General features: G+C 45.4%; 2 protein-coding genes across 2 annotated transcripts in view; both read left to right on the top strand.

Annotated features, from left to right (window-relative positions):
* The window catches only part of LOC126092719 (uncharacterized), an 806259-nt gene extending 785070 nt beyond the window's left edge, over positions 1 to 21189 (top strand). The window contains exons 4-5 of the mRNA XM_049908443.1: positions 17087 to 17235; positions 21172 to 21189. Of these exons, the coding sequence (XP_049764400.1) occupies positions 17087 to 17235; positions 21172 to 21189 (167 nt within the window). The remainder of the gene's footprint in view (positions 1 to 17086; positions 17236 to 21171) is intronic.
* LOC126092398 (sodium-dependent noradrenaline transporter-like) overlaps positions 17254 to 26726 on the top strand; it is a 456764-nt gene continuing 447291 nt past the window's right edge. Inside the window, exon 1 of the mRNA XM_049907971.1 lies at positions 17254 to 17371. The gene's annotated coding sequence lies outside the window, so the exon portion shown is untranslated. The remainder of the gene's footprint in view (positions 17372 to 26726) is intronic.

Genomic DNA, 26726 nt, shown 5'->3' with positions numbered 1-26726 from the left:
GTTATTTTCGTATGACTTTTTTAGTGCCGTAGGCATTCAACTGAATATTAGACCTAAAATTGTTAGTGTTTTTGGCCCTCTGAACCTAAGGAATGAATCCACTTGTAGCTAACTGACTGGGCGATGCTCATTTTTATGTAGATTTTAGCGTAGACCTGTATCGACTTCACTGTCGATAGGACTTCATAGTATAGTGACACATATGTCGCATGCTAGATCAAGTGATGACTGAAGCAACATTATGTACCTGGTATAAAGACTGTAGTATGTGTTTTCCAGATTTACTGTTTTCACGTCGAAACATCTGTTTCATGAGCTCTTTATTCGCCAAATTTCAGCGTGTGTGGTAGATTGTACCGAAATGAGCCTGACACATTGATATGTCAATGGCTTGCATTTCCAGAATTCCTAACGGCGGCGTTTTCAGTTCTGTCAGCCTATTCAGCGATTCCAGATGGCTGAATCACCGATATGTTAACAAGTGCCGAACGAACCACTGCAGCGAGAATGGTGTGTATTTTCGCTGATTGGTTCTGTTTCGGATTCGAAGCTCTGTAAAACATTGATGCGCGGCTTACAATCGCTGTCCATGGACGGCAGGATAACATAAAGCTGTTGCTAGATCTGAGCTGCGAAACCCATCACTTTCAGTTGGGCGGGAGAGCGAGGATTAACGCACAGGTCAATTAGTCAACACAACGCCTCTCATATCATTTCACGTAATTCACACCAAATAATAAAATAATAGTCCAACTTACAACGGAAAAACCTATAACTAGCAATTACACTTCATTGTCTTTTTCTGAATTGCCAGTAAATCTACGAAACATGTATTCTTAAAATCAGCGTTCTTAAACTGGGTTTCCGACAGTTTAAAACGAATGCCGGGAATTACAGTAACTCAAATTTAACTGTGACTGCAAAGTTTGAACAATGATTTTATCCGGCATTTGCCCCATCCATCAACTGATCTTCATATATTCCATTGCTACCTTGTAAACATATTAAACATCTAGAGGCTTGTACTTTCTGTTGTCTTATCCGAAAACGTAATTTATTATAATTTATAAAACTGCCTTTAAAATTAATGGCGTATGAGAAGAATACAAACTTATAACTGTGAATGACCAAAGAAATAGGTAAAAAATGAATCTCAAATATTTCCTTGCTGGATTCAACAGCCGCCCTTGCTGCACCTAAACAAGCTGAGGAAACTTCCCCACACTTTGCAGCTGAACATTCCTTATACGCTACAAATAGTACATGAATTTAGAATTTCATTACATGATATATTCCGTCTATGTCACTGATACCATCTGAATAACTGTCCCACGTTCTGTGCGAACAATGACGTGTGACGTACACTTACTTACTACAATGTGTATTTTGCAAAATGGTGTTAAAAAGGTGATTCTTATTTTTTACTTTCTGTTTATGCAATGCAGTTAGGCTTCTTTTCCGTTAAAAGTGCCTGTCGCACTACGTCGGTGTATGTATGATATACTGCCTATACCTACGCATTACGAAATAAACATGCGTGGTGCATTTTTATATTCAATAATGTCCTCCAGCGTGGTACATAGACTGGAACCGTAAGTCACTATTGTTCATTATTGTACGAATAAGTTCAGTATCTTTTTTCTATATTCTGGAAAACCTTCGGAGATAATAAACGAAGCTCAGTATTTTTTTCCTATCTAGAGCTCCATTAGAACTTCAATAAAGTTTATAAGTACTTACGTCGTACTGTAGGTAAACACGTTTGCACACAAGTTGCCCAGTTTAGATTCGTGATGTTTATCAGGGATACAGTCACAAATGTCTTGGCAATATTTCATGTTCGTATGTAGAGAAACACTGTGAACAGCAATATCTTCCCTTTATTAGTGAATACAGTATACTTTTATCAAAACACTTTCGTCCGATTCTTCACAATAATCACATCCCAATGCAAAAAAAGAAGCATTAGTAAAAACAGTACCACGTTAGGTATACCACGATCTACATTATGATATACCACTGTCTAGTCACATGGGTGAGTCCCGACACACATTGACTGCTTTGTACCTGTGTTGGTGACAATGACCACCTCGGTCAATAAGGCCTCAAATCAAACTACAAGCCCAAGCGAGCTACTTTAACGTTCAAATATTGCTTAACATCGGATGGCAGTTCGTTCACAAAGTTCCATTCCTTCTGTAACTTTCAAGTCGCTCTTTTATATTGGTAGCATCGAAAAACATTGACTATACTGATGTATTTATGCTCATCCTGTAGTTATTTAGCCTTTCGTCAACCTCACAGCGCACGCACAGTTGAAAATAAACTAACAAGTCTCCAGTAAGTTTTAGAATATTAACAAAAAATATTTTTTGTTTGAATAAGCAGTAGTCTAATCTAAAAATTATGTAGTGTGCTTATTCCTAAACACCGTCACTGTTTGCTACTTTTTTAGATTTTTTTCTAATTATTAATCTGTACATACATTGTTCTTTCCACAATTATCTATTGCAGTGTATGTTCACCACCAGCATGTAACCCACTCACTACTTAAAATTGTTCCTCATGCACTTTTTAGTAAGCAAATGTCAAAAATACAGTATCTTCATTGATATTTAGCATGACTGTGATGTCTGTAAACAATGTAATTGACATCAAAACACTGTAATACAGATTTGATTCCAATGCAAATAAGTTAAAACTATTAAGGGATGATGACTGCGATAAATACATTATCTCGTTTCCCATCTACAATGAATATCGTATAATTTTATAGATATGATGCAATATTTTCAACATTTCAGAGAACTAAAACCAATAAGAATACTGTTCCAAACTGACACTTCAGAAGTGGCACATAGGTCGCAGCATTATTTCAGATTTGCCTCCAATCCTCCCCCCAGTGGAACACAGCAACCAAATCAGAAGCTGTCAGGAGACTGGACTGGTATCATCTACAAGTCCGTGCACACACATAACAGCTCGTTTTGCTTGTGTAAGCAATGTATAACGAATGTGCACTTCGGTACCACAAAGAGCTACTATTAAGCAAATAATATAGTGCCATGATATCTACGGCTGTAGTGCCCCAGTAATCATGTGACAGATGATTTATCGGTAAAAGAATATATCATTTACATCTTGAATAATATTCCAAGTGTAATTACCCAATGTTCCATCATTCGACCACAAAATACAGGGGGTCGACAGAAATAAGGATACGCCAAAAACATAACACATTTCTATGCCTATCACGGTGGCACACAGATGTCTTGAAATGGATGACAGCAAGTACTGTATGACATTCAGGGAAATCTTATTCCATGCTCCCTGCAAAGTAGTGGTAAGTTTCCCTTGCCAGACCTTGCACAAATTACTAAATGATATGCTCAGTAATAGAACCCTTGAAGTTCATCTAGAAGGAAAGAAGAGTCGAACCATTGTTTCAAACAACAGCTTACCACAAGGTTCTGTATTGGCAACATTACTTTTCAATGTGTACATAAGCGACATACCAACAACAAGTGCGTGGAAGTTCTGTTATGCAGATGACATGGCCCTGGCTGTGCAACATGAAAGTTTTGAACAGTGTGAAAACTCCCTCAACCAAGACCTCGGAGTAATGTGTAAATATTTCAGATCTTGGAGATTAATTCCTAACCCAATAAAGTCAGAAGGTACAGTGTTTCATTTAAACAACCAACAGGCAACCCAATCCCTTGACGTTACCTTTGCTGGTAGAAAGTTAAAGCATAACCCAAACCCAAAATACACTCCTGGAAATTGAAATAAGAACACCGTGAATTCATTGTCCCAGGAAGGGGAAACTTTATTGACACATTCCTGGGGTCAGATACATCACATGATCACACTGACAGAACCACAGGCACATAGACACAGGCAACAGAGCATGCACAATGTCGGCACTAGTACAGTGTATATCCACCTTTCGCAGCAATGCAGGCTGCTATTCTCCCATGGAGACGATCGTAGAGATGCTGGATGTAGTCCTGTGGAACGGCTTGCCATGCCATTTCCACCTGGCGCCTCAGTTGGACCAGCGTTCGTGCTGGACGTGCAGACCGCGTGAGACGACGCTTCATCCAGTCCCAAACATGCTCAATGGGGGACAGATCCGGAGATCTTGCTGGCCAGGGTAGTTGACTTACACCTTCTAGAGCACGTTGGGTGGCACGGGATACATGCGGACGTGCATTGTCCTGTTAGAACAGCAAGTTCCCTTGCCGGTCTAGGAATGGTAGAACGATGGGTTCGATGACGGTTTGGATGTACCGTGCACTATTCAGTGTCCCCTCGACAATCACCAGTGGTGTACGGCCAGTGTAGGAGATCGCTCCCCACACCATGATGCCGGGTGTTGGCCCTGTGTGCCTCGGTCGTATGCAGTCCTGATTGTGGCGCTCACCTGCACGGCGCCAAACACGCATACGACCATCATTGGCACCAAGGCAGAAGCGACTCTCATCGCTGAAGACGACACGTCTCCATTCGTCCCTCCATTCACGCCTGTCACGACACCACTGGAGGCGGGCTGCACGATGTTGGGGCGTGAGCGGAAGACGGCCTAACGGTGTGCGGGACCGTAGCCCAGCTTCATGGTGACGGTTGCGAATGGTCCTCGCCGATACCCCAGGAGCAACAGTGTCCCTAATTTGCTGGGAAGTGGCGGTGCGGTCCCCTACGGCACTGCGTAGGATCCTACGGTCTTGGCGTGCATCCGTGCGTCGCTGCGGTCCGGTCCCAGGTCGACGGGCACGTGCACCTTCCGTCGACCACTGGCGACAACATCGATGTACTGTGGAGACCTCACGCCCCACGTGTTGAGCAATTCGGCGGTACGTCCACCCGGCCTCCCGCATGCCCACTATACGCCCTCGCTCAAAGTCCGTCAACTGCACATACGGTTCACGTCCACGCTGTCGCGGCATGCTACCAGTGTTAAAGACTGCGATGGAGCTCCGTATGCCACGGCAAACTGGCTGACACTGACGGCGGCGGTGCACAAATGCTGCGCAGCTAGCGCCATTCGACGGCCAACACCGCGGTTCCTGGTGTGTCCGCTGTGCCGTGCGTGTGATCATTGCTTGTACAGCCCTCTCGCAGTGTCCGGAGCAAGTATGGTGGGTCTGACACACCGGTGTCAATGTGTTCTTTTTTCCATTTCCAGGAGTGTATCTTGGTATTAAATTGGATAGATCGCTTACATTCAAACCACAACTAATAGATACTGCTGCTAAGATACGTACAAGAAATAATATTATTCAAAAGCTCGCCAATACTAGCTGGGGAGCCGATGTACATACTCTGAAGATTTCTTCTGTAGCGCTGGTATACTCTGTTGCGGAATATTGCAGCTCTGTTTGGCTTAACAGCAGCCACACGTCTAAAGTGGATACTCAGCTAAACAATACCATGAGAACCATAACTGGGACCATTAGATCCACCCCACTACCTTGACTTCCTGTTCTCTGCAGTATAGCTCCACCACATCTTAGGCGGCAATCCGCCTTAGTTAATGAATGGCGTAAAGTCTCCTCCAATACCAACCTCCCAATCCATCAGGACATTGCCCCAAATCTTTCCCGACGAAGATCTACACTCCTGGAAATGGAAAAAAGAACACATTGACACCGGTGTGTCAGACCCACCATACTTGCTCCGGACACTGCGAGAGGGCTGTACAAGCAATGATCACACGCACGGCACAGCGGACACACCAGGAACCGCGGTGTTGGCCGTCGAATGGCGCTAGCTGCGCAGCATTTGTGCACCGCCGCCGTCAGTGTCAGCCAGTTTGCCGTGGCATACGGAGCTCCATCGCAGTCTTTAACACAGGTAGCATGCCGCGACAGCGTGGACGTGAACCGTATGTGCAGTTGACGGACTTTGAGCGAGGGCGTATACTGGGCATGCGGGAGGCCGGGTGGACGTACCGCCGAATTGCTCAACACGTGGGGCGTGAGGTCTCCACAGTACATCGATGTTGTCGCCAGTGGTCGGCGGAAGGTGCACGTGCCCGTCGACCTGGGACCGGACCGCAGCGACGCACGGATGCACGCCAAGACCGTAGGATCCTACGCAGTGCCGTACGGGACCGCACCGCCACTTCCCAGCAAATTAGGGACACTGTTGCTCCTGGGGTATCGGCGAGGGCCATTCGCAACCGTCTCCATGAAGCTGGGCTACGGTCCCGCACACCGTTAGGCCGTCTTCCGCTCACGCCCCAACACCGTGCAGCCTGCCTCCAGTGGTGTCGCGACAGGCGTGAATGGAGGGACGAATGGAGACGTGTCGTCTTCAGCGATGAGAGTCGCTTCTGCCTTGGTGCCAGTGATGGTCGTATGCGTGTTTGGCGCCGTGCAGGTGAGCGCCACAATCAGGACTGCATACGACCGAGGCACACAGGGCCAACACCCGGCATCATGGTGTGGGGAGCGATCTCCTACACTGGCCGTACACCACTGGTGATCGTCGAGGGGACACTGAATAGTGCACGGTACATCCAAACCGTCATCGAACCCATCGTTCTACCATTCCTAGACCAGCAAGGGAACTTGCTGTTCCAACAGGACAATGCACGTCCGCATGTATCCCGTGCCACCCAACGTGCTCTAGAAGGTGTAAGTCAACTACCCTGGCCAGCAAGATCTCCGGATCTGTCCCCCACTGAGCATGTTTGGGACTGGATGAAGCGTCGTCTCACGCGGTCTGCACGTCCAGCACGAACGCTGGTCCAACTGAGGCGCCAGGTGGAAATGGCATGGCAAGCCGTTCCACAGGACTACATCCAGCATCTCTACGATAGTCTCCATGGGAGAATAGCAGCCTGCATTGCTGCGAAAGTTGGATATACACTGTACTAGTGCCGACATTGTGCATGCTCTGTTGCCTGTGTCTATGTGCCTGTGGTTCTGTCAGTGTGATCATGTGATGTATCTGACACCAGGAATGTGTCAATAAAGTTTCCCCTTCCTGGGACAATGAATTCACGGTGTTCTTATTTCAATTTCCAGGAGTGTAGAAGACCACCATGGAGAACAGCTCAAAACCTTATGGCTACGTCTTACGATGCTATGGGTTCATGGAAAAATGAATGGTCTCAGACCGGACTATACAAGAACTCACCTGGTGGAAACCTACCTGGTACAGATCTGCCAAGAAGAACTTGGGTATACTCAATAGACTCAGAACTGGTCATGGCAGAAGTGGCGAGATGCTCTGTAGATGGGGCATACGAGATTCACCACAGTGCGATTGTGGACATCCAGAGCAAACGATCCAGCACATCATTCAGGAATGCCCTAAACTTGTGTTTAAAGGATCCATTCGAGTACTTTATGCAGCCTCCCCTGCAGCCGTCGAGTCGATGGAAAACCTAGACATAGAACTTTAAAGAGACTGTATAGATTCCATATATGTGATTGCTGAATGACCTTATAGCGACAATTTCTATATGATAATTTTATCTTATCTATGACAAGATACCTTATTGTAAGAACCTGTGTATGCCTACTTTATCCTTAATTGAATGTCAATAAGACGAGACATTATTTATGTGTTATAATGTATGTTGCTTTTATCTTTATGTGTCTGTATGTAATTGAACATGAAACCATTTGTACCTGAAAACCACATACGCTAAATAAATAATAATAAGTGGTAAGTTCAGATAACGATGACGGAGGCGGATAGCGATCACGCACCGTTCCCTCCAAAATAAACCACAAAGTCTCAATAATACTGAGCTCTGGTGACTGTGGTGGTCAGGGAAGATGCGATAACTCATTCTCGTGCTCCGAAAACCATCCTGAACGATGCGAGCTTTGTGAACATGGGCCGTGTCGTCTTGAAACACAGCATCATTATTGGAGAACAAACGTTTTACCTGGGATAGACACTATCAGCCAAAATTGTCACATAATCCTTGGCAGTTGTGCGAAATTTCAGAGTAACCATGAGGCCCTTGGAATATCTTAATACGTCTGTCCAAATAATCACCGTTGGAAACAGTCTGAAAGAATACTCATCCAACCAAATTGCTTTCTCCACTGCTCCCCACTCCACGTTTTATGGCTTCGGCATTATGTTTTCCTGATACGTGTATTTTCATCACTGATAAGTGGTTTTGGATTTCCAGCTCGCCTTGTACTTTCCTGCTTATGGAGATCTCTTCGTGATGTTTCGGTGCTGATACAGTTCGCGAGTGCGATATTCAGCTCTGCAGTGAATATTACACCTGTCTGCCGCTTATTTTTCATCACAACCATTTTCAATGACCGTCTATTACCATCACTGATCAATCACGACAACACATACGAGGCGTATACCGAAAGTAAGGTCCGATCGGTCGGCGAATGGAACCCACAGTGAAAATCAAGTGTTTTATTTGCAAGTTACCCAAACCTTCCAGCAACTCTCTACATAGTCGCCGCTCCGTCTGAGACATTTGTCGTAGCGTTGTACCATCTTTCCAATATCCTTGTCCTAGAAGGCAGCCGCCTGCACTTTTCGCCGATTCTCTACGCCTGATCTACTGTTCGTTGTCTGTGCCAAAACAATGACTTCAGAGCCAGAGGTTCATGTCAGCAGAGATGAAAATCAAAGGGAGCAAAGCCCGAGCTGTATTGAGGGCGATCAAACACTTCCCATCGAAAACGCTGTAGAGGTGTCCTCAAAGTCCTGCAGAGTGCGGCGGAGAACTGTCTTGAAGAGGGAAATGCAAGACAGTTATGTTGAGTGGGTTGCTTCAAACCAGGCGAAATCTTTCACAGGCACTCGTACTTGGTGGAGACACTGTTTTCTCGGCATCTTTACTTGCTCACTGTGCGCTCAGAACTGAAAAGACAGACGTGAAGCGGTCAACGGGCATACTAGAGACACTGTCCAACACACCTATGCAAAGCTTTATCGCTATGGTTTCCATTTCGCGACCGATCGGACCTTACTTTCGGAATATGCCCCGTACTTTCGTCTGCGTTATGATTAACGGATGATGTTTTTCCACTTTCCCTGTATGAGGTATAAATATTGGATACAGTGCCTCTTTATACACCAGACACATTGGCTACCTTAGCTATGGAAGTATCCACCATATGACCACCAATCATTTTCCCAAATTCCAATTCACTTATCTCCGGCGTAATGCACTCACAGATACACGAAACTCTGTTATAATCACTATGGACACTTGCAACGTATTGAGAACATTCCATGAGTGGTCAAACACAACAGCGCAACCTGCAGGCTTAGCCAGAATCAGCATTTATGTTCAATTATGCATTTCTCAGGTTGTTTCCATATTTTTGATCAATCCCTGTGTAACGTAATGACTCTAATTATACATACTGAAGCTCCTGTTGCACATTCAGTCCCAAGTGTTGTTCCGATAACTTCTCATTAAATAAGTCACATGACTTGTAGATAGAAGACTTTCATTTCAATCTTGATTTTCGTAGTGCATTCAGTTTCCATATTTCCATGTGATTCTTCACTGATCTTTCTAAAAACAGTGGAATTTTTTCTTTTAGTCTTTCAGCAATATGTCAGGCTTCCTGATTCGTTCTTCATAATGAAAAACAATATATTTAGTTTGCAAGTTAGTAGAATATTAACTCATTTTAGATTTTTTTCTTAATTTTTATTTCAATAATAATAAATTGTCAGTGATAACAGTTACATTCACTCTCCAGCCAAAAATATTTAAAATGATAAACGAGGTTTAAAGTTCATCTAGAAAGCGGCTCATACAGTAAAATAAGGATTCTTTTAGATGTTTTAAAGTTACAATAGGGATTTTCTTGACGAAAAGATAAAAACTGACGTGTTTAACTGATTTTTCGCGATATTTAGTGCTTATCAGGCAGTAGGGTCTACGTATTGCAGCCTACCAGGAAGAAGTGGGAGAGTAGTGTCGATCCATTCATGGACTATGGGAAACAAAGAACAATAAAAATATCAGTCATAAGGTACCGTAAAGCTACGGCTAGTATTGCTTAGGTTGTCGAGTAAAGCGTGATTACTGTGCAACACTACGTACAGAACGAGACTTATGGTCCCTGGTTTCCTGGAAAAAAATGTGAGGCGCTGAAGGTAGATGGGTTTGTTTGGGATGTACTGTATCTGACAAGTCTGTTGTTGGAAGAAGGTGGTATGAGCGATGACATCAGAATGTTCAAAGTTTAATGGATGACTTTTGATTTGGGTGTCTGTGGGCTCACGACAAGCAATCTAGTTAGTATGGGTGTAATCTTGGATTAGTTTTGGATTGAAGTCGAAAGTGAATTTTTAGCTGTAAGGTGTTGTGTAGGGGATACAACACAGTAATTGATAGTAAGATGTATTGAGTGTGAGTTTATGGTGGGATTAGTACTATGCCATCTTTGAGGGTGCCAGTAAACCGATGCAGTTGCTGCAATTCTAAATGGTTATGTGGGTTTATATCTTTGCTAGTTATGCAATTGGAAAGGAAGTCATAAGGTGATTATAAAATTAGATACAAACAGAACGGGTACTCGTCAATATGTGGAAGAAAATGGTACACATTAGGATATGGATTAAACAGGGATGATCTACTGGTAGCCAATGACAACATTGCTGCATGCGTCACGAGAAGTAAGTTACCAGTACCGTGTAGGATGTAGAGGTAACTTCATTGATTTGATACGCTTGACGGAAAGTTTCCATGAAGATGAAGGTACAGACTTCGGAAGGGGTGAGGTTTAACAGTGGTTTGTCTTTTGGTATGGAGTGCATATATTCAGAATAGCATAAGGTCAGAGGTGAGAACTTAGATACAAATGTTAAGGTGGTTGAAATAATCGTGTTTGTGGGAGTAGGTAGCGTGGCAGATATCTTGGAAGATATACGGTTTTCATGTGGGTTGGTACTTAGGATAGTTGTCTGGAATCTTATATCTATTCATCAGAGAGGATGGGAGGAGGGTGATTTGGCGGGTAAAAGGTGGTGTCAATAGGTTGGATAATTACTCTGTGTATTTCTGTCCTAATTAAGGTGGCACATGTTATAGGGGTTGCGAGTTGGGCGCATGTTGTAGGGGTGGCGAGTTGTAGGTAGTAGAAGTGGTTAAGAAAGTGCGTGAATTTACAGTGAGGGTAGTTGGGAGGACTTTTTCAGTCTGTGGTCCGGTGGACGTTATGTATAATACAATTTTGGCATTTGGAAAACTGAGAATGGGATGTTGAATTTTCAACTTTATGTTTACGATAATGTACCAGGGCTCCATGGATGTTTAGGTGAACTGGTTTGGATGGAAATTCTGTGAATATTAAACAAGATAATATGGGCCAAAATCATTAGTTTCAAATGAGTGTTTCTAATTTCAAGGGAGGAGCGGAAACTATGTTTGTTCTGCACCGCTTCTCCTGTACAGTCGATGTATCCCTACGATCACGGTACAGAATGTGGGGGACATAATGAGAACTGGTTTGTGTGGCTATCGGGTTTGCCAAAAGGAACACAGGGAATTTCCATGAGGCGTTTTGTGTGTATATCAGGACTGGAGGATTTTATTAATTTTTTTTGAAAATGCTTAAGGAAGGGACGTATTTCAGGATTTTATTTTTTTAATAAGTCTTCTGACTGACTTTATGCGGCCCACCACAATGTTCTCTCCTGTGCCAACTTCTTCATCTCATAGAAACATTTACACGACAGGTCGTTGATTATTTTTTGGATATTTCCCAGTCTCAGTCTTTCCCTACAATATTGCCCTTTTCCTCTGGTACCATGAAAGTTAACCCTCATGTCTTGACACACTTTTTATCATCCTGTTCCTTCTTCGTGTTTCAGACATACAGTTGGTGTTGTCCATGTCTGCCGTTGTTACTGGGCCTGGTAGGGTACATGAAGAGCATGAACAGCATAAGATTTTGAGTGGTCACTGAAGGAAACGGAGAAACCACGTTCCCGTCTGAGACAGCGTTATCAGCACTTAACATATTTTTTGAAAGGGGCCTCATTTTGGGTCTCTACTTGGCTAGCTGGTCGACTCGTGCCATATCTAGACTTTTGGGGCATTCGGGTGTGACAGTGAGCCGATGTTGGACTGCATGATCGTCAAGGTTCTGGTCGGCCACGTCTGACCACCACAAGGTACCATTGCCCTACTGTGCACCACGCACATCGCTCCAGATCTGCGTCTGTCATCCGAGAATAAGTAATAACAGACGCTCTGCAACATTCTGCATCATCCCTCACCCTTGGAGCCTCGCAGCAGCCAAACTAGGAATTACCTTCCCATGCATAGGCTGACTTTAACTACACAACACAAACAGCTGCGCTTGAAGCCGTGACTGGGAAACGTGGACTACTGATGAATAAGGTCGCATTGCGTCCATCAACAAGTCGCGGTTCTGCACCACTTGGATGTCCATCGTAGGTTAGTATGGCGGCGGACTGGGGAGAGGTCGCATTCTTCCAATGTTCTGGAGAGACACAACGATGTTACTCCTGTCGTCACGGCTGGTAGTAACTGAGGGAACTGTGATGGCACAGTGGTACATCTCGGAAATCCTGCGTCTTCAAGTGTTACCTTTCGCGTGACAGTATCACGGTACCATTTTTCAGCAGGACAATGCTCGTGCACACATTGCACGTGTCCCTATAAACTGAATAGTGTTGAGGTACTCCCCTGGCCAGCAAGATCCCCAGATTTATCCCCGGTAGAACATGTGTGGGACCATCTTGGACGTCAATTCCGTCCTAGTGCCAGTGTCCAGGACTTCAGGGGCCAGTGACAACAGGTGTGGGTCAGGCCGCCCCAGGAGAGGATACAACAACGTTATGACCCCTTCCCAACAGAATCAGTGCGGGAATCCAGGCCAGAGAGGGTACAACGTCATACTGACAAGTGGGCTCCTATTGCCAAGCTGTTTGCAAATGTGACACCATTCTGTCATCAGTGAAATATCATCACTCGCACTCTCAAGCCGTGAAGTTTCATTCTGCTTCGTTCTCCACTTCTGGGTGCTTCACTTGCTTTGTCAGTCAATGTTCAGGCAGTGTGCTAATAAAACTTCCGCTCGTGCGCTCGACTCCAGTCCACCACTAACATTGGAGGGTGAATTTTGACAATGCCACCCACTCTCGAGAGCGAAACACCATAAAAATCGTTAATCAAACACCAGCTAAAGATCCCGACGCGAAAGGTAACATCGCCGGTAAACATTATAGTGCTGTTGATCGTGTTTGACAAACAGATTATGCACAATAAAAACATTGGATGACTCATTCCTCTTCTTGTGGACACACCCGAAGTTACTTTTGTTTCTGTGGAACATTTATAGGACCAAAACTTTCGTAGAATTCCCATACAGAACCTCGAAGGGCACTTCGCGACAATTCCGCGTTGTCCATTAATTTCAGTTCCTTAGACAGGTAGCTAATATCTTCTCCCTCGATATCTGCCAGAGCCTTCCGTAGGGCACAATCATCCGTGGCATCTGACATAATATAGATTTGCTATACAGTTCGAGCTTCTCACATTGTAGGGAAATAATACTGTATCAATTTTTAAATTGTTTTATTAGGCAACCGATTTCGACGTCCCAATAGCGTCATCTTCAGGCCTGTCGCATGAATGACACTAAGTACTACTCGCTTAACTATAAGACAAGACACAAATATTGTTATACACTGTAAGGTGTTGGGATTTTGGACACCTTACAGGTCGGGTGCCTCAGTTTTGCGTGTAGTTTATAGTGTTGCAAGACACTGGTTTCGCAGCATGGGACTGGTTTTTGTGTGTATATTTCACTTGTTTGGAATTTGATACACGTGATATCGAGAGTGATGAGAATAATTCCCTTACGTAAATTTGCATGTTAAAGTTAGATAGAAATAGGGTGGAAGAATCACTGGAGGAGAAGCCAGTTTTAGTTAGCCACGCTGTGACACAATGCTCTGTAGAGCTGCAGCCTAGTCAAGGTGAAGGGCAGATGACGGGCATACCAGAGAACTGGGGACGGATCAGTGTATCACTTGAACGGCGCGTGAGGACGTAACTTACCACTCTTGTGGATGATGGAGTGTTAATAAGAGGGGTAACGAGCCTGGCTGTTCACCTGAAAGACCGCCAATGATACGACACTGTACTTATTAAGCCATTTTCTGATTGGGCACTCATGGCTACTATAAATCAAAGAGTGACTGCCATTGGCTGTTCCATCCAGTGTAATGGGAGGGATGGGAAGCTAGGCTGAGGAGACGCGAAACTGCCCAGCGCGACAGGCACTTTCCATTGAGACGTCGTCGAGTGTCGTCGGAGGGTATCTCTCTCTGACGTAACAACAGGGAAAGGAGATATACTGGTGCCAACACTTTGTTCACCCGGCACCAAAATTCAGTCAAGAGCTGACTGAATTCTTTTCGTAAATCTCCTGAGCGGAGAACGAAGAGAGCCAATATACACTCCTGGAAATTGAAATAAGAACACCGTGAATTCATTGTTCCAGGAAGGGGAAACTTTATTGACACATTCCTGGGGTCAGATACATCACATGATCACACTGACAGAACCACAGGCACATAGACACAGGCAACAGAGCATGCACAATGTCGGCACTAGTACAGTGTATATCCACCTTTCGCAGCAATGCAGGCTGCTATTCTCCCATGGAGACGATCGTAGAGATGCTGGATGTAGTCCTGTGGAACGGCTTGCCATGCCATTTCCACCTGGCGCCTCAGTTGGACCAGCGTTCGTGCTGGACGTGCAGACCGCGTGAGACGACGCTTCATCCAGTCCCAAACATGCTCAGTGGGGGACAGATCCGGAGATCTTGCTGGCCAGGGTAGTTGACTTACACCTTCTAGAGCACGTTGGGTGGCACGGGATACATGCGGACGTGCATTGTCCTGTTGGAACAGCAAGTTCCCTTGCCGGTCTAGGAATGGTAGAACGATGGGTTCGATGACGGTTTGGATGTACCGTGCACTATTCAGTGTCCCCTCGACGATCACCAGTGGTGTACGGCCAGTGTAGGAGATCGCTCCCCACACCATGATGCCGGGTGTTGGCCCTGTGTGCCTCGGTCGTATGCAGTCCTGATTGTGGCGCTCACCTGCACGGCGCCAAACACGCATACGACCATCATTGGCACCAAGGCAGAAGCGACTCTCATCGCTGAAGACGACACGTCTCCATTCGTCCCTCCATTCACGCCTGTCGCGACACCACTGGAGGCGGGCTGCACGATGTTGGGGCGTGAGCGGAAGACGGTCTAACGGTGTGCGGGACCGTAGCCCAGCTTCATGGAGACGGTTGCGAATGGTCCTCGCCGATACCCCAGGAGCAACAGTGTCCCTAATTTGCTGGGAAGTGGCGGTGCGGTCCCCTACGGCACTGCGTAGGATCCTAAGGTCTTGGCGTGCATCCGTGCGTCGCTGCGGTCCGGTCCCAGGTCGACGGGCACGTGCACTTTCCGCCGACCACTGGCGACAACATCGATGTACTGTGGAGACCTCACGCCCCACGTGTTGAGCAATTCGGCGGTACGTCCACCCGGCCTCCCGCATGCCCACTATACGCCCTCGCTCAAAGTCCGTCAACTGCACATACGGTTCACGTCCACGCTGTCGCGGCATGCTACCAGTGTTAAAGACTGCGATGGAGCTCCGTATGCCACGGCAAACTGGCTGACACTGACGGCGGCGGTGCACAAATGCTGCTCAGCTAGCGCCAACACCGCGGTTCCTGGTGGGTCCGCTGTGCCGTGCGTGTGATCATTGCTTGTACAGCCCTCTCGCAGTGTCCGGAGCAAGTATGGTGGGTCTGACACACCGGTGTCAATGTGTTCTTTTTTCCATTTCCAGGAGTGTAGTGAAATTCTTGCGAGAACAGCGAGGGGAGAGAAACACACGGCGTGGAAGCCTTGCGCGTGTGCTTAGCCATTAAAAGCAGACTAGGGTGAAGTAACGTAACGTTTTTCGCTTCACGAAAACGTAGGACAGGTATAGGATTTTGATAGATTTACAGATCCGACGACACACGGCAGCAGACAAGCCGAAGACGCTGTGCAACACAAGGTAAAGAACGCAACACACCATTATATGTAAATGTCGTGTAATAAGCCAGTTTTTATTCCAGTGTTACGAACCTCAATGTAGGGAGATCTGTCCTCCATGTGATATTTTCCGAAATTAACGTATTTCCTTCGTGGGCTCGATGGCTATCTTTGGTTAAAATTTGTGGGGGAAGAAATAAAATTTGATAGACGGATAACATTGTTCTGCTCGACATTAGGATAGTGTTCCACCAGAGAGTCTCTCTCTCAGTTAAAATAGTTAACTATCCTGAATTTTGTGATGTTATTGATCTTTTATATTTTATGTAATTTGAGAAATTTAATACCAGAATCCCCTTGTCTAAACAGGCGATACCTGAGATTGCTCTTGTGCATCGTAATGACCCAAAACGTGCAAAAGTGATACAAATAAATACAATTACAGGGAACAGTTGTTGTCTATTCTAAGATAGAGGTACCTTCCTATCACACGGGAATATTTTAGGAACATTGATGGCAGCTATTCTTCTGAAGTCCAAACTCTTGGTGAGTAACGGCATGTTTCCTTACGGGTCGGCTTCAAACTGCATTATCCCGCTAAGTGGAATTGCACACACAATGCAAACATAGCATTCACTTATTATCAACCAGAGGCGGGGTTAGAACATGGACGAGTGATACTTGGGGCCATTCATGTGAGACGCCTGGAACTTTGAAACTAGTTGCCTGATAAAAAAAATCAGAATAATGGCTTTTGGTACAGTGTTATTACATTTGATCGACCAGCCGCTGTCCCACGCTGCTGAGACCACGATGGAGGTGCATTTATTTTCTCAGTATAGCTACAACACTACCATACTCGAACCACCATTTCAATAAAGCAAATTTCATTGTTCCTTTATGCGCCCTGTTCGGATGGCGCTGTAGTTGCTACCTAGTGAAGAGGCTTCCGGTCACGGGCGCAGGGGCGCACCTGACTTTCTTTGAAGCTGGCCACACAGGATGCGCGGTCGGTGTGGTGACTCCAGCGGTGGTGTCCACAGGAGACCTGCAGGTCCAGCTGGAGGACGCCGAGAAGGGCCCGGTCGTCGTGGGCGTCGCGTTGTGCCCGTCCAGCGCCGGCGACGGCGGGGGCGGCGGAGGCGGCGGGGGCGGCGCGGCGGCGGGAGCGGTGGCCGCCACGGACGCCGCCGCCGCCGGCGGCAGTGGGGCGGACGCGCGCGAGTCCTGGTCCTCCAACGCCGACTTCCTGCTCTCCATCATCGGCTTCGCCGTCGACCTCGCCAACGTGTGGCGCTTCCCCTACCTCTGCTACAGGAACGGCGGCGGTAAGTGCATCGGCGACGCTCTAGCTTAGGGATCACTCACGTTCACTTTGCTCCTTCGTCATCAATTTTTGACGTGACCTCATCCACTGTCATCACGTTATCTTCTACACCACTGGCCATTAAAAGTGCTACACCAACAAGAAATGCAGATGATAAACGAGTATTATTTGGACAAATATATTATACTAGAACTGACATGTGATTACATTTTCACGCAATTTGGGTGCATAGATCCTGAGAAATCAGTAACCAGAATAACCACCTCTGGCCGTAATAACGGCCTTGATACGTCTGGGCATTGTGTCAAACAGAGCTTGGATGGCATGTACAGGTGCAGCTGCCCATGTAGCTTCAACACGATACCACAGTTCATGAAGAGTAGTGACTGGCGTATTGTGACGAGCCAGTTGCTCGGCCACCTATGACCAGACGTTTTCAGTTGGTGAGAGATCTGGAGAATGTGCTGGCCAGGGCAGCAGTGGAACATTTTCTGTATCCAGAAAGGCCCGTACAGGACCTGCAACATGCGGTCGTCCATTATACTGCTGATATGTATGGTTTCGCATGGATCGAATGAAGGGTAGAGCCACGGGTAGTAACACATATGAAATGTAACGTCCATTGTTCAAAGTGCCGTCAATGCGAACAAGAAGTGACCGAGAGGTATAACCAGTGGCACCCTTACAATCACGCCGGTTGATAAGCCAGTATGGCGACAACGAATACACGCTTCCAATGTGCGTTCCCCGCGATGTCGCCGAACACGGATGCGACCATCATGATGCTGTAAACAGAACCTGGATTCATCCGAAAAAATGATGTTTTGCAATTCGTCCACCCAGGTTCATCGTCGAGTACACCATCGTAGGCGCTCCTGTCTCTGATGCAGCGTCAAGGATAACCGCAGCCATGGTCTCCGAGCTGATAGTCCATGCTGCTGCAAGCGTCGTCGAACTGTTCGTGCAGATAGTTTGTCTTGTAAACGTCCCCATCTGTTGACTCAGGGATCGAGACGTGGCTGCGCGATCCGTTACAGCCATTTGGATAAGATGCCTGTCATCTCGACTGCTAGTGATACGAGGCCGTTGGGATCCAGCACGGCGTTCCGTGTTACCCTCCTGAACCCACCGATTCCATATTGTGCTAACAGTCATCGGATCTCGACCAACGCGAGCAGAAATTTCGCGATACGATAAACCGCAATCGTGATAGGCTACAATCCGACCTTTATCAAAGTGGGAAACGTGATGGTACGCATTTCTCCTCCTTACACGAGGCATCACGACAACGTTTCACCAGGCAACGCCGGTCAACTGCTGTTTGTGTATGAGAAATCGGTTGGGACCTTTCCTCATGTCAGCATGCCACCGGCGCCAACCTTGTATGAATGCTTTGAAAAGCTAATCATTTGCATATCACAACATCTTCTTCCTGTCGGTTAAATTTCGCGTCTGTAGCACGTCATCTTCGTGTTGTAGCAAATTTAATGGCCAGTAGTGTATTTTTTTCTTCTCAAGCCAAGATTTACAAATATCTCCATCGATCTGATGCTACTGGATACACTTTAGAAAAGTAACTATAATAATATTAACTAGTTTGATAACATAGCTTTTAGACCTAATGTTATGTCCATTTCAAAAACTGTAATACTCTGTCAGAATTCTATGCCCTAAGATATGCTCTCCCTGATGACAACTATGTTGAATCTCTTGAGAATGTTTCGCACCTCGTGGTCTAGTGGCTAGCGTTGCTGCCTCTGGATCACGGCGTGTCCTGTGTTCGATTCTCGACTGGGTCGGGAATTTTCTCCGCTCGGGGACTGGGTTCTTGTATTGTCCGTATCATTTCATCATTATTCGTGAAAGTGGCGAGTCTGGACTGTAAAAAGATAGGGACTTTGTACGGGCGCTGATAACCGCGTAGTTGATGGCACCACAAAGAAAATATCACCATCATCACCCTGATGATGAGACGAAAACAAATAAGTGTTTGTACCAAAAAGCGAAATTTTTCCACACAGTTCGTCGAGAATATGAAGTAGATACGGAGCTCGGAGACTCAGTAATTTGAATTAAAAAGGTGGTAATGTCTTTAAAGAAGTAGACCGCAAAATTAGAAACAGTGCGACGTCAATTCGACGAACACAACATTGGATGGCTTTGGTAGGCTGTGGACATTGTCACACATCTATAATGACTCAGGTCTTGCAGGGTGGTAATTGTTGAACTATACGAAATAAAATCGTCATAACACTTGAACGGTTTGGGTTAGGACGTTCAAAATTCACGGTTGGCAGCGGGGCGTGAAGGGAATTAGCATGCGTAGGGTTTGTTTTAGCCCAATTTCGTTTGGGTGGGTTCGTCAATAAACAAAGCTGCTGCATTTGGGGGGCAGAGAACCCGCATTTCGCGATTGAGAAGTCTCTTCGCCTTCAACGGGTGTCAGTGTGGTGCGCAATATCCAGTTACGGAATAATCGGTGCCATATTCCTTGATGGTATGGTAACTAACGAATGCTACGTGAAGGTTTTGGAGGACGATTTCATCCTCTTATTCAAAGTGACCCTAATTTCAGACCGAGCGAGGTGGCGCAGTGGTTAACACACTGGACTCGCATTCGGGAGGACGACGATTCAAACCTGCATCCGGCCATTCTGATTTAGGTTTTCCGTGATTTCCGTAAGTTGCTCCACGCAAATGCCGGGATGGCATGGGGATAATACAAAACGCGCTGCCCTTCTTTGAACTTTTCCGATGTACTCCGTCAGTCCTACCCGGTGAGGATCCCACACCGCACAGCAGTATTCTAAAAGAGGACGGACGATCGTAGTGTAGGCAGTCTCCTTGGTAATTCCGTTACATTTCCCAAGTGTCCTGCCAATAAAACGCAGCCTTTGGTTACCCTCCTCCACAACATTTTCTGTGTGTTCCTTCCAATTTAAGTTATTCGTTATTGTTATTGCTAGGTATTTAGCTGAATTTACGGCCTTTAGATTTGACTGAATTATCGTGTAACCGAAGATTAACGAATTCGTTTTAGCACTCATTTTGATGACCTCACACTTTTCGTTATTTAGTATTAACTGCCAATTTTCGCACCATTCAGATATCTTTTCTAAATCGTTTTGCAATTTGTTTTGATCTTCTGATGACGTTATTAGTCGATAAACGACAGCGTCATCCGCAAACAGCCTCCCATATCGTTTAGATAGATAAGGAACAGCAAAGGGACTATAACACTACCTTGGGTAACGCCACAAATCACTTCTGTTTTACTCGATTACTTTCTGTTAATTACTACGAACTGTGACCTCTCTGACAGGAAATCACAAATCCAGTGGCATAACTGAGACGATATTCCATAAGCACGCAATTTCTCTACAAGCCGCTTGTATGGTACAGTGTCAAAAGCCTTCCAAAGCAGGGAAGTGTCTGACGTCCTGGAGGAGCACTTTAGGGACCGCATTCTGGCTCTGGGGTATCCAGAGGCCACTGGCATGAACCTCGATTGGACGCCATATTCTCCGGATCTTAACACAAACGACTCCTTTTTGTGAGGCTATATTAAGGACAACATGTACAGCAATAACTCCAAAACCATTTCTGAGCTGTAAACAGCTATTCAGGAAGTCATCGACAGATTCGATGTTCCGACACTTCAGCGGGTCATGAAGAATTTCATTGGTCTGCGCTGCATCACGACCACTGATGGTAGGCATATCGAACATGTCATAACCTAAATCCGAATATCTGTAGTGACGTTTATATGTTGAATAAAATGTGTGTACCCCTTGTCCGCAGCTCGTGGTCGTGCGGTAGCGTTCTCGCTTCCCACGCCCGGGTTCGATTCCCGGCGGGGTCAGGGATTTTCTCTGCCTCGTGATGACTGGGTGTTGTGTGATGTCCTTAGGTTAGTTAGGTTTAAGTAGTTCTAAGTTCTAGGGGACTGATGACCATATCTGTTAAGTCCCATAGTGCTCAGAGCCATTTGAACCATTTTTTGTGTACCCCTTAGTTACGTTTATTCAAATAGTTCAATAGTTGTCACCCTGTAGTTAGGAATCACAGTCGACATAATTTTCTTCTTCATCTCCTTCTTGTTTCTTGCCTGAGGTGTAGAGAAAATGATAGTCCCATCTTCATCTAGAGAGCTGCTTATATATTTTCCGAACTCGTCCAGTGTACCTTCGTAATTTTTCTCTGTATTCTTATATTAGCTTAGGAAGTCTTTCTGTGTAACTTTCATGTTAAATACCCACAATATATTGCTGATATATGTTCTTACTCCTCTGTTTTTACGTGTTTTAAATACGATTTTGAAATACTAAAATTGTATTTATTCTACCAAAAGCGTTTCACTTCGTTCGTTTAAAACAACTTCAGTCAACGTGGTCCCTGCCGCCCGCTGGTAGGAGTTTCAGCTCCCATGGTAGAAGGCAGGCGGAAAAGATTTTAAAAACATTTTCATTAGGTTTTCATAAAATTTTGACGTAAATTATTTGGTAAGTAACTGGTAACCCTGCCTTACACATTTTATGCAGTAAAGTCACTTCCCTGCTTTATAAATCACAATTGCTCTGGAACTGGTAGGTGGTTAGAAAATTTTACTACTAACAAAGACACGAAAGAGAGCGGAAGGTAAATACGTTGACTACACCCTGCTTTGAAGGATCATCAGTGGTCTGCAATCAAATATACTCACACTTTTGGGTTTTCCTAGGTCTAAAAATAGTTCGTTCCAAAATAATCTGAGGTAGTATTTTTAAAAGACATCATAGTCGCCGTTGATTGTATAAAATATTTGTTATTACGATTGCAATTTCGGCCTGATGGCCATTTTCAAGTAACACTGCAAAAGTTACATTCTGTCGGAACATGAGACAATCTGACATGAGAACATGTCTTCGTCACAATGCAGCCTTTTGACTGTGAGAGTCCCACCAGATCCGACGAGTACGACACTTATTACATCTTAATACGCTGTTAAATATGTACTGAACTGTCGATTGCATTTTCGTATGATTTTCACTTTCTTCTGTGTGTATCGTCTCCATGCAGATTTTGCAGATATTCCTGAATTTTGTGCGGATCGTTAAGACCTAGTTTCACTTCGGCTTGCAGCACCGCACACTTTTTGACGTAAAACACTACAAATCATTGCACCACTAATTTTTATTGACGTATCATGGCAAAAAGTGAATATGTGTATGTAATGTTCCCAAAATATGTGGTAGCTTCGGGTCTCACATTCTTTAAGGAAAATTCTCTGCTCTTTTCAAAATGGTTCAAATGGCTCTGAGCACTATGGGACTTAACATCTGAGGTCATCAGTCCTCTAGAACTCAGAACTACTTAAACCTAACTAACCTAAGGACATCACATACATTTATGCCCGAGGCAGGATTCGAACCTGCGACCGTAGCGGTCGCGCGGTTCCAGACTGAAGCTCCTTGAACCGCTCGGCCACTTCGGCCGGTTCCCTGCTATGTGTTTAGCGATATTTGTACTGCCCTTTTATTTATGTTCGTATGTATTTATTTAAACATGTGAGTGGGATGAAGGAGTTGTCTAGTATTTCATTATTAAATGGAGAGGGAGTGTGAAGATGTTGCTTACAGACTAGTACTTAAGCGTACAGTCAGTACAAAAGTAGGAGAACGGAGAAAGGGTTGGAAATGAGATGCAGGGGGTAGAGATGAATAAAGGGAGGTAAGAATGAGAGAGAGTGGGGCAGGGAGAGAAAGGGGAGGGAGGAGGAACACATTATTTTTAATGCATAATTTATTTACCTGCCTCTACTTTTTTGTACTGCACCATCCAGTCCCAGGCTTAATCTTTCTGCTGTCGTAGCCCTCCTACCGACAATTATTTTCTGAAGACATATACGACAATCCATTTTATTTAGTATGGGGGTTGGTCACTAAACAGGTCGCGAACGCATTAATACAACATATTGTTTCAAATTTCGCTCTTGTGTGTTTTAAAAAGTGGCATCGTATCTCGGGTGGAAGAAAATCGATAAGCAATATTCCACGGTCAACAGGTAGTGCACTGCAACCAAACCAAGATGCCACATTCTCTACAGGAGCATAGCTGACAAGTAAAGCGCACTGTTGTCCGATTTCTGGGGCCAAGGATATGAGCAAAAAGAAAGCGCCCCACGCTTGTTGAGAACTGTATTTCACGGGAAACTGTGTTCAGTTGCAAACAGGAATTGAGGAAAGGACGAGAAAGAATCACAATCTAGAAGCGTCGTGGTCACCTTGTAGAATTTCCAGTGCATCCTCATGGTGGGACTGTTAATACCACGGTCTGTTATTTAACTCTTCATACATTGCACCTACCATGTCCCATCTGGACTCTGGACAGCGCGTGCGATTATTCTGGATAACAACATCTGCCGACACAGCAAAACAAAGGTGTTACAGCAAACATTTCATTGCGAACGCTTGGAACATCTACATCATTGCTCCGACTTGGTCTCCAGTGGCTTTCATCTCTTTGGACCTCTTGAAAACCATAGGGTGGGCAGCATTTTGAAGGCACTGAGGTCATTCCCGCAGTTAAAGCGTTGGATGTGTGAGCTGCCGTAACAATCTTTAGCTGCAGACTTCCAAGGCATTGTCAGACGGTGGGATTCACAGAGGTAGCGTGTTGGAAAGTGAAACAAGTGAAGGTCGTAGCGTGCGTTGCTGATGTCGCTTCCCCGTTTTGGAAATTATTTTTGCCTCCCCGTACAAGTTCTTCCTTTCGCTCTTTCTCCAAAACTTTTAATATTTTTCTGCGTTACTGATTTCAAACATTTTCAGTTTCTTCTCTGGTCTTCTCAGATCCGATGATTTTGTAACAGACAATTCCGTGCTCTTCGCGGAACGTGTCAAAAACATCTTAAATTCGAACTAAACATATAGAAAATATTATGATGTCTGTCACCTTGATCCAGCAATCCCCCCTACGAGCCGCTGCAAGCAGAATCCGTGTGGTTCTTGGAAATAAAGCCTACACTACACAGCAAATAAGTAAACAGAGTCTTTGGCACTGTCTGTCGGTATGGGATACCCAGGGAGGGAATTGGACAGACATTGAACGCTTTACCACGATGATCTTCGATGGTAAATTAAAAGCAGTCATACAGAAAGTTGCGTGTAACATTTAACCTATGTTACAGCGCATTAAGACGAGAAAGTTGAAACATTTGGGCTGTCATGTTAAAGAATGATGCTTGAAAAATGGACTGGTAAGATACGAAATGAGGATACTCCGGGGATTGGCGAGGAGAGGAGCATGTGGAAAGCTGTGACTAGGAGGGACAGGATAATAAAACATCAGAAATCAGGAATTAACTTGCAGGTACCAAAGTGACACGTAGAGAGCAAATACTGTATGAGGAGACAGACGTTAGACTATACAACAAGTAATTAGGGATATAGGGTGAAAGTGCTACTGTGTGATGAAGACTGAGGTGAAATGGTGATGGGCCGTATAAAATAATGGCAGTTTTCACCATATCGTTAAACGTACAGACGTATTCAAGGAATCTAAGAGCGTTCCCCAAATTTCTACATTAATATGACAGCCGACCGACCAATCAACCAAATCAGTTCCGCTCCACGCAACCAGCAGAACGACTACAAGATTTCAATACAACGACACACAGAATATTGGCGCCCACAACGACCAGCAACACCTCAGCTGTCGAACTACACGCCGCACTGAACATCGACAACACGATGAGGAAAATACACTGCCTAAAATTACGTTAACGACCAGGGCAGGTAACTGGAACGTCAACGACTACAAGGCAGAAGATACCGCTGGTAAACTTCCATAACAGGATATAAATTTCACATGAAGACGGCTGGAATCTTAGCCGACTTAAACACACACACACATTGTTGCTCACGGGAATGTCCCAAAAGCGATAACCAGGAGCAAACGAAGAAATGTAAACAGTTGAGGCTCGATAGTAAGTTAAGTGGGGACTCAACTTTCACGTCCAAGATCGGTGGGAGACGAACTTCGTAGCACTCGCAAACTGCACCTCCCACTCCAACCGCACGTGCACGCCGCCAGCAGCTCCAGCCTGACTCCTCACGACGGTGGCTAGCTTGCTGCTCCACACCAACCAACCGACTGGACTGCTGGTCCGTCCGCGAATGGTGCTTCGTCGCGACTGCACTTCTGGTCGTCTCCCACTCACTGACTACACGACAACTACACGACGACCTGGAAGTACTATCGGTCGCTCCAGAGATGGTACGACAGTGCGCTTATCGATACGTGCTGCTGCTGCTGCCACTCACGGGCAAGTAAGGCAGGAAGTTAGTGACGCCACTAAATGGAATATGAAAACGGCGCTACAGTAATAGAAGATGACAATCAATTAATGGGATGAACACGAGCCATGCACGGCTCAGTATCCTCCCTTGTGGTGCTCGTAACGTCCAAATTATAAACTTTACTGTAGCAGATGTCACACTTACTAAAACGTTCCCCGTTATTATGCTGTGGTCGGACGAATTTCTTACAAAATCACATCAGATGTTCTCCGGAGTGCAAGGCGCGTTCCTCAACAACTGGCCGACACGTTTTTTTTCCTTCTACGGTTGCCCTTATGTTCTTCTTGTCGTTTATATTACCGCTCTTTTTGTAGTAGCTATGCAGGGTGTTTCTGTAAGAGTGTGCAAAAATTTAACAGGACAAAAGGATGCTCTACTGAATAATCTGAGGTAGGTTCAGATGGTTCAAATGGCTCTGAGCACTATGGGACTTAACTTCTGTGGTCATCAGTCCCCTAGAACTTAGAACTAATTAAACCTAACTAACCTAAGGACATCATACACTTCCATGCCAGGGGCAGGATTCGAACCTACGTCCGTAGCGGTCGCGCGGTTCCAGACTGTAGCGCCTAGAACCTCTCGGCCACCCCGGCCGGCAATCTGAGGTAGGGAACCTGGGTTTGGAGAAGCCAGCTCAAGAAGATAATAGGAATAAAATCACACTACTGTGTGTTTCGAATCACATCACAGGCAGTTCTGGCAACTAATTCCATCTCTGTATCCACTGGGGTCTCACACAATTGACTTTAGACATCGTCATAGGAAATGATCAAGGAGGTTCACGTCAGGTTACCTCGTAGGCCATCGAACAGAACCTCCCCTTCCAATCAAGAGCCCAGGAAGTACAGCACTGAGATGATTGCGGACATCCATACTGAAGTGAGGCGTCATGTTGTATCTACATCCTCCCAGGAACAGCCAAGGGTACGTTCTCCAATAGCTCAGGTGGAGCCCTTTGCACGAACCTCTAGTACAGATGGCCATTCAAACGGACAGGTAGAAGATATGGCCCAGTGA

The sequence above is a fragment of the Schistocerca cancellata genome, chromosome 7, assembly GCF_023864275.1.
Source record: "Schistocerca cancellata isolate TAMUIC-IGC-003103 chromosome 7, iqSchCanc2.1, whole genome shotgun sequence".
NCBI lineage: Eukaryota > Metazoa > Arthropoda > Insecta > Orthoptera > Acrididae > Schistocerca > Schistocerca cancellata.
This window is presented reverse-complemented; position numbering and strand designations above follow the sequence as displayed.